Source organism: Saccostrea cucullata, unplaced genomic scaffold, assembly GCF_032062105.1.
Source record: "Saccostrea cucullata isolate Sc308-1 unplaced genomic scaffold, CSIRO_AGI_Scuc_v1 ctg16795, whole genome shotgun sequence".
NCBI classification, from domain to species: Eukaryota; Metazoa; Mollusca; class Bivalvia; order Ostreida; family Ostreidae; genus Saccostrea; species Saccostrea cuccullata.
Window position 1 is genome coordinate 1,002 of NW_026940641.1, and position 8,651 is coordinate 9,652.

An 8,651-nucleotide genomic window follows, 5' to 3' on the forward strand; every position below is an offset into this window, starting at 1 on the left:
TTTTTATGCCCTTATTGGACAAGGGGTTAAAGTTAAAAATCAAATATAATTCAAATGATTAAAAATAAAAGATAAACCTTTTCCCGTGGTTTTTTATTTATTTATTTTTGTTTAATTTATCATTTTATTATATTTTATAATTATTTTATAATTATCATTTTTTGTTGGATTACCTGTTTTTCCCCCAAAGGCAGTATTTTTTACCCAAAAAATTCTCATTTAATGTATCAACAAACAAAAAACCTTTTATTTTAAAAATTTTTAAATGCTTATCAAAAAGGATTTTATTCATTAATATTAATTTTTATTTTCATCCTTTATCCAAAATTTGGGGGGTTTTATAAAAAGAGGTTAACAGACTGTATATGTTTTAAATTTGAATTTTTTAATGAACTAGGTTTCACTTTGGGGTTGTGTGTGCGTCTTCTTTTTTTTTCTTCCACGATTTTTAAAAGATATAATCATATCCGGGATTTATAAGAACCTGTTTGGGGAAAGGAATTTTGTAAGCAGCTTCTTGTTTTCATGTGTTATATCTAAAACGCCCCAGGCTTGTGATAATGTACGGGGGTGTCCACAGTTTTAAATGCATTGCATTTAAAAAAATAAATCTTAAGAGTCCTTGAAAAATTTATCATTTCATTTTAAAAAATTAAAAAAAGAGCTAGCTTTGAAAAAAAGGAAATGGGGGGGGGAAAAAAAAAAAAAGAAAAAAAAGAAAAAAAAAGAAAAATCATACAATGGGGAATTTGGAATGGAATTACATTGCTATCATGTCTACATGTATGAAAAAAAATAAAATCATATCTGCATTTAATGCATTGAAAAAATTGCTCTCGTTTCTAAATTTTAAAAAACCAAATCTCTCTCTCTTTTTCCCCCCCACAGGAATATAAAATTCAAATACTTTTATTTTGTTGTTGTTCAAGAGGGCATGCTGCATTTAAAAAATTGTTTAACAAAATATAGAATTTGAGATAGAGATACATGTTGAAACTTTTTCCCAAACGCCCGTAACTGAGGATTTTTCTGAAAATTTTGGTAGCCCTGAAAAGGGCTTTTTTTTTTAAATAAGCTTGGATGCAGACTACAGGGATGCTCAGCCCCCCCGGGGGTTTTTGGTTTTCCCTCTTTTCCGGGTTTGGGCCTTCTTGGGTTTTTGGTTTTTGGGGGCGGGGTTCGTTTTTCCCTTGGGAGTTTGGGCCCTTTTTGGGGTTTTGGTGGCCTTGGGGGGGTGTTCCCTTTTCTTGGGAGTTTGGCCTTTTCTCAGGCCCGGGTGTCGGGCCCTTAAAAGCGGTCCCCCCCTTAGGTTTGGCGGGGCCGGGTTTTGGGGCAACCTTTTTGGGTTTTACCTTTTTCTGGCGGGGTTTTTCTGCTTGGGGGGAGCGGCCCGGCCTGTCCCTTCCCCAGACCCCCTTTTTTAAAATTTTTCGGGGCCCTTTTTATGAGGTTACAAATTAGCATCGTTGCCCACTTTGAAGTTGGGCCATGATGTATTTGAGAAGGCCTGCTGGAACCCCCCCGCGTTCCTTCAGGGCTGAAAGGCGGGCTATCTTTCATGTATTGGGGTGTGCAGGGCACTTTAGGCTTTGGGGCCCTTTTTTAGCTGGATTTTTGGCGGAGCAACGGAATCTGCCATGGCTACTTGGGGATAATGGTTTATTTCCCGGGAAAACCTAATAAAATGGCTGGGTTTCCTGGGACCCCCTGCTTTTTTTTTACCCCAGCGCGGCCCCCCGAAAAAAATTTCCAGTTCCCCGGGGTATGTTTCATGTTTTGTGTGTTTCAAAAAGGGGGATTTTGTTTTCCGCGCTGCAACTGGCAGATGGATTTATCGCAAAATATAGGCAGAGTCCAAACCCTCAGCATCTCTTTAACATGTTATCTATTTACATTCTTAAATTCTTTTTTAAATACTGTCCCTCAAATTCGGGAAAAGGGATTCCCTTTTGCCAACTTCGGGCCCGATAAAAAGTTGAAAAATGTGCTTGAAACGACATTATCAATGTCATCTCTCAAGCGAAAAATTTCAAGAGGATAGCTTTAAAAATGCCCTTTGAATCTTCCTAAGTCTTGCAGATATTATCAATTCGCCCTCAAACTGTGACAAATTAAACACAGAAAGTGTGCCAAACGTGAGACAGAGACGCATGGAAATATAATGACATCGAGATTCATTCAAAAGCCTTATTTTTGTCGTGGTTTTTCGTATTCATATTTCAGTGAGAAGGCATACACAACAATATAAAGGAAAGGGACAAATTAACAAAAGGAAAAGACAGGAAAAATAATTAATGAGAATGATTTAACATTTAATAAAGGTCCGACTTTAAAATTGAATTGTCCCAAGCTTAAACGGAAAAGCTGTTCTCCGTGAGCAGATGATATTCTATAACTTACTACATGTATACATGCATGCAAATGTCTTGTTTTGTTGTATATCATTTTATTTAATATAAAATCATTTTGGCCGTAAAAAACACAAAGACAATATATTTAGAAAGCAGCAAAATATACCACACGATTTTTTTTTCTTTTCACCTGGGGTATAACCTGGGGTACACAATTGGGTCCAAATTATAGTGTAGTCAAATAAAAGATTTTTTATCACTTTTATTTATTTTTATAATTATTACTATTATTAAAACAAAATTCACATTGGAGTATATAAATGTGCGTCTCGATTTAGTTTACGGAATATGGACGTCTTTTCTCTATTGTTCAATAATTCTAAGTATTTACATGTTTAAAAGACATGTATTTATATACACAAACGTATACATGTATTAATTTGTATTTAATTGTTTAAAACTCAGAAATTCAAAACATTGATTAATGCTGATGTTAAATATTCAACTTGACCCCATTTTATCTTTCCCTTAGAATTGGCAAAGGGCGTAATAATGATAATTTTAATTATTTAAAAATTCACTGGACAATTTCAATTATTTTTCAAGGGCAACGCATTGATGTAATGATGTAAAATTGATGCAACCACCTGTTAAACTGTGTACTATTAGGATAGGCAACTTCACATAGAATTGTGGTAAATCATCAGAGTTCTTCTCGTTTGTATGTAAGTGTGTTTTCTTAAACAATAGTAGTCCATTCATGAGATCAAACTCATATATAGAATTTTCAATTCCATTATGTGATGGCATGTATTGTGTGTTCACTATTATAATAAAATTATTCAAGTTTCGTTTCTCGGCGTTGATCTAGAGGCATCTTTTCGCAAAAAATTGGGTGGCTGTTTTGGTATATACAAAGTCGTATAGCACTTTTTCACTTGCTGGCTCACTTCTGGGTTCTTCTTGGGGAGCACACCGGCCTGGATGTTGGGCAGGACACCACCCCTGGCTGATGGTCACGCTGGGACAGGGAGTTTCAATTCCTCGTCGTTGTGGATGGCCAGCTGCAGATGGGGGACATTTGGTCCTTTTTGTTGTCGCGGGCGGCGTTGCCTGCCAACTCCAAGCAACTTCGGCTGGCTAAGTATGAACAACGGCCGCCAGATACACAGGGGCGCTGTAACTCCCACTCTCTCGGCGTGAGAGTTGCCCTTCCTCAACACAACGGTGGATACACCCACGGGAACTGCAGCTCCTGTAATGATCGGCTTTGGCCTTTCCCTTCACTTTGCCTCCTTTACCACGTCCTGACACTCATCTGTTTTAGATTTAAGAGCAGTTTAAGCTCAAAATTTCAATCAACTGAAATAACTCAAACTACCTTCGCCACCCATTTAACACGGCAGCTGCATTCCTCAGTGTCCAGCCAATCATCGCGATTGTATTCTTACACACTTCTTGTTGTCTTGCTGAAGAGGACGTTTTCCTCGAGGTCCAAGCACTAGCCAATGTCATCCGCTGTCGTGATATAAGCGGCGAGGGTGAGTATTGAGACTCATAGTTTTCGGTTGATTTATTCTAACCTGTAAACATGCCACCCAAGTTCTTGGATCTAAAGGAGCTAAGAAAGCAAAACCGACCAAGGCCAAGACCCAGAGAACTGGGGATAAAAAAAGCGCAGGAAGAGGAGGGGGATTTCCCAGGGTGCTAAAACAGGTCCACCCAGCTTGACAAAGCCATGAGCATTATGATCACAAGGATCCTTCTAAAACAGGCTCCACGTCTGGCTCACTACAACTGGTGTTACCATCCAGCAGTGGCCACAGTGCTACGTTCACTGCAACTTTTTTGTCAAAGTACACAAGCAGACATCTTTGTAAAGACTGCCTGTATCAGGGCCTCAGAAATTTTTGAAAAGATTCCTCTCTACCATGTGGTTGTAACAGAAATGTATTATATTTTTAATGCTCACTTAATAAATACAAGCGATCTACCATCAGTAAACCCAGCAGAGAAGTGTTTTATTTTTTTAATTAGTATAAGATAAACCTTTACTTGAAATGTATCATTTAAATGAAATTTCTTGCTTTTTTAATTAAAAAACGGCAATGTACACAATAAGTAAGGAATATGTTGCTTCACCTACTTCAGAAGAGAAGGGGATAATACATAAAACATATTTCTAATAGATGTCTTATTTAAAAAACCACCCTAAAATAAGGCTTTAAAAATCCAGTATTTTTGGAAGTTTGAGTGTCAGATTGCTCATCATATTAGATTTTTAAAGCCTTATTTTAGGGTCGTTTTTAATAGACATCTATTACAAATATGTTTTATGTATTATCCCCTCTCTTCTGAAGATAGGTGAAGCAACATATTTCCTTACTTTATTGTGTACATTGCCGTTTTAATTAAAAAAGCAAATTTGCCATTTAAATGAAACATTTCAAGTAAAGGTTGTATCTAATACTAATTAAAAAAATAAAACACTTCTAGATTCCCAATGTTTCTGGGTTTCCTGATAACAGCACAGAATTTGCACTCTTAGAGAAAATAAAATCTATGTATTTATTAAGTCGAGTTTTCATTAAAAATATAATACATTTCTGTAAACAACCATATTGTTTCTCAACACTGTAGAGAAGGAATCTTTTCGAAAAATTTGTGTGGCCCTGATAAGGGCCGTTTTGTTTGAGTGGACTGCAAGTGTGCAGTTTATTTACTGCTTGTGTACTTGGTGACGGCCTTGGTTCCCTCGGATACAGCGTGCTTGGCCAATTCTCCGGGCAGAAGGAGACGGACAGCTGTCTGGACCTCTCTGCTGGTGATGGTAGATCGCTTGTTGTAGTGAGCCAGACGGGAGGCCTCGGCAGCGATTCTTTCAAAGATGTCATTGACGAAAGAGTTCATAATGCTCATGGCCTTGCTGGAAACACCGGTGTCTGGGTGGACCTGTTTTAGCACCTTGTAGATGTAAATGGCGTAGGATTCCCTCCTCTTCCTGCGCTTTTTCTTATCCCCAGTTCTCTGGGTCTTGGCCTTGGTGACTGCTTTCTTAGCTCCTTTAGATCCGACTTTGGGTGGCATGTTTACAGGTTAGAATAAATCAACCGAAAACTATGAGTCTCAATACTCGCCTCGCGGCTTATATATCACGACAGCGGATAACCGTGGCTAAGTGCTTTACGGACCCTCGAGAAAACATCTATTCTTCGGCGAGCGACAAAGTGTGTAAAATACGATTGCGATGATTGGCTGGACAGTTCAATCCGCCTGCGTGTTTAAATAGGGTGGCGAAGGGTGTTTAGAGTTATTCGTTGATCTGAAATCTTGAGCTTGAACTACTCTTAATATTAAAACAGATCAAAGATGTCAGGACGTGGTAAAGGAGGCAAAGTGAAGGGAAAGGCCAAGAGCCGATCATCCCGTGCGGGACTGCAGTTTCCCGTGGGTCGTATCCACCGTCTGTTGAGGAAGGGCAACTACGCCGAGAGAGTGGGAGCCGGCGCCCCTGTGTATCTGGCCGCCGTTCTTGAATACTTGGCCGCCGAAGTCTTGGAGTTGGCAGGCAACGCCGCCCGCGACAACAAAAAGACCAGAATCATCCCCCGTCATCTGCAGCTGGCCATCCGCAACGACGAGGAATTGAACAAACTCCTGTCCGGCGTGACCATCGCCCAGGGTGGTGTCCTGCCCAACATCCAGGCCGTGCTGCTCCCCAAGAAGACCCAGAAGTCAGCCAGCAAGGCCGTTTTCACGGCCACCCAAATTTTTCGAAAAGATGCCTCTAATACAAGTCAAGAAACGAAACTTGAATAATTTTATTATAATAGTAAACACACAATACATGCCTCACATAATGGAATTAAAATTCTATATATGAGTTTAATCTCATGAATCACTATATTCCTAAGAAAATACACTTTACATACAAACGAGAAGAACTTCTGATAATTGCCCACAATTCTATGAAGTTCCCTATCCTAATAAGTACACAGTTTAACAGGTGTACTTCAATTTTACATCATTACATCAATCTTGCCCCGATAAATGTTACCCTTGAAAAATAATTAAAATTATCAAGTGTAATTTCTAAGGGAATAATTGGGCAAATTTGATGTAATGATGTAAAATTGAAGTTCACCGGCCAACTGTGTACTTAAGAATAGGGAACTTCATAGAATTGTGGGCAATTGCCGAAGTTCTCTCGTTTGTATGTAAAGTGTATTTTCTTAAACAATAGTAGTCCATTCGGATTAAACTCATATATACCATTTTAATTCCATTATGTGATGGCATGTATTGTGTGGCCTTTACTATTATAATAAAATTATTCAAGTTTCGTTTTCTTGACATCTTTGATCTTGAGGCATCTTTTCGAAAAATTTGGGTGGCCGTGAAAACGGCAAAATTTCATACAAGTCGTACGCAGACTTTTTTACTTAAACACCCTTCTGGGTCTTCTTGGGGAGCAGCAGGCGGATATTGGCAGGACGTCCAGCCCTGGGCGATGGTCACGCCGGACAGGATTTACACACTTCGTTGCGGATGGCCAGCTGCGATGACGGGGGATGATTCTGGTCTTTTTGTTGTCGAGGGCAACTTTCGGCGGCCGAGTATTCAAAGCAGCCTTACACAAGTTCGGCTCCGCTCTCTCACGGTTATCCGCTGTCAGTGGATACGACCCACGGGAAACTGAATAAGATAATCGGCTCTTCGGCCTTTTCCCTTCACTTTGCCTCCTTTACCACGTCCTGACATCTAAAGGAGCTATTAAGAGTAGTCACCAATTTCAGACCCATAACTCTAAGAAAAAGCGCCTATTTAAACACGCAGGGAAATGAACTGTCCAGCCATTTACATCTACAAGGTGCTAAAGATAGATGCCACCCAGACACCGGTTATCCGCTGTCGTGAGCAAGGCCATGAGCGAGTATTGAGACTCATAGTTTTCTCTTTCTGTAAACATGACATCTTTGAAAGACCCAGAGAACTGGGGATAAGAAAAAGCGCGGGAAGAGGAGGAAAATGCTGCGCCATTTACCCGTCAAGGTGGTTTAAAACAGTGGCCAGACACCGGTGTTTCCAGCAAGGCCATGAACTATGAATCACCATGACATCTTTGAAAGAATCGCTGCCGAGGCCTCCGTCTGGCTCCCTACAAGCAATCTCCGTCACCACAGAGAGGTCCACAGCACTCCTTCTGCCGGAAAAATCGCCAAGCACGGTGTATCCGAGGGAACCAAGGCCGTCCAAGTAAGCAGTAAATAAACTGCACACTTGCAGTCCACTCAAACAAAACGGCCCTTATCGGCCGCGCAAATTTTTCGAAAAATTCCTTCTCTACAGTGTTGCAACGATATAACAGAAATGTATTATATTTTTAATGAAAACTGGACTTAATAAATACATAGATTTTATTTTCTCTAAGTAGTGTATATATTATCAGTAAACCCAGAAACATTGGAAATATAGAAGTGTTTTATTTTTTTAATTAGTATTAGATACAACCTTTACTTGAAATGTATCAATTTTAAATGGCAAATTTGCTTAATTAAAACGGCAATGTACACAATAAAGTAAGGAAATATGTTTGCTTCAGCCTATCTTCAGAAGAGAGGGGATAATACATAACACATATTTGTACTAGATGTCTATTAAAAACGGCCATAAAATAAGGCTTTAAAAATCTCATATGATGAGCAATCTGACGCTCAAACTTCCAAAAATACTGGATTACGAACATTTTTTTTGCTTACCTTATTACTGAACATACATTAAGTATTACACGAAAAGTTTCCATAATTTTTTTTTTTTTTTTTTTTTTTTTTTTTTGCTCTGTGATAACTCTTTGAAAGCTAGCGGAGTTGAAATATTAATATGCATGCAAATCTCGTGCGCATCTGCACATCTCTTGTTTGACGCTACAGGAGAGAAAATGTACATGTGCATACAGCGGCGCTGCCTGTGTGTTTGACGGCAGTGGGCGAAGGACTATTAAAACTGGCATGGGAGTCCCTGGTGTAATTTGAATCTATGTTTACATTTTTAAGATCTAAATCTACCATTTCATTTCAGAACGAAATGCAAATGTAAGGAATCACTGTCTACATCGAGAATAATATGTTAGGGACATCAACCAAAGTGGTAAAACATGGGATAATTTATGCAAAACTTGACAGTGATTTCTTAAAAAATCGATAATTCTTAACCTATATTTGTGTTTTGTTTTTGAATGAATGAAAGGTTGTTGATGCAATTTTGCATTCAGTTCGCTCACCCCGTGCAATATTATAATTG

The 8,651-nt window shown here is 38.9% G+C and overlaps 2 protein-coding genes across 2 annotated transcripts; one reads left to right on the forward strand and one right to left on the reverse strand.

The window, feature by feature from the left end:
* Window positions 1-5,052: 5,052 nt before the first annotated feature.
* LOC134255912 (histone H2B-like) lies at window positions 5,053-5,639 on the reverse strand. Its single transcript, XM_062738511.1, has one exon. It carries the CDS (start codon window positions 5,436-5,438, stop codon window positions 5,067-5,069), a length of 372 nt encoding a protein of 123 aa, XP_062594495.1. The 5' UTR covers window positions 5,439-5,639; the 3' UTR covers window positions 5,053-5,066.
* A 70-nt stretch (window positions 5,640-5,709) lies between these two features.
* LOC134255913 (histone H2A-like) lies at window positions 5,710-6,170 on the forward strand. Its single transcript, XM_062738512.1, has one exon. It carries the CDS (start codon window positions 5,721-5,723, stop codon window positions 6,168-6,170), a length of 450 nt encoding a protein of 149 aa, XP_062594496.1. The 5' UTR covers window positions 5,710-5,720.
* The last annotated feature ends 2,481 nt before the right edge of the window (window positions 6,171-8,651 follow it).

What these genes read in the sequence shown, in the direction of transcription:
- LOC134255913 (XM_062738512.1), top strand. Translation starts at nt 5,721, where the DNA reads ATGTCAGGACGTGGTAAAGGAGGCAAAGTGAAGGGAAAGGCCAAGAGC.
- LOC134255912 (XM_062738511.1), bottom strand. Translation starts at nt 5,438, where the DNA reads ATGCCACCCAAAGTCGGATCTAAAGGAGCTAAGAAAGCAGTCACCAAG.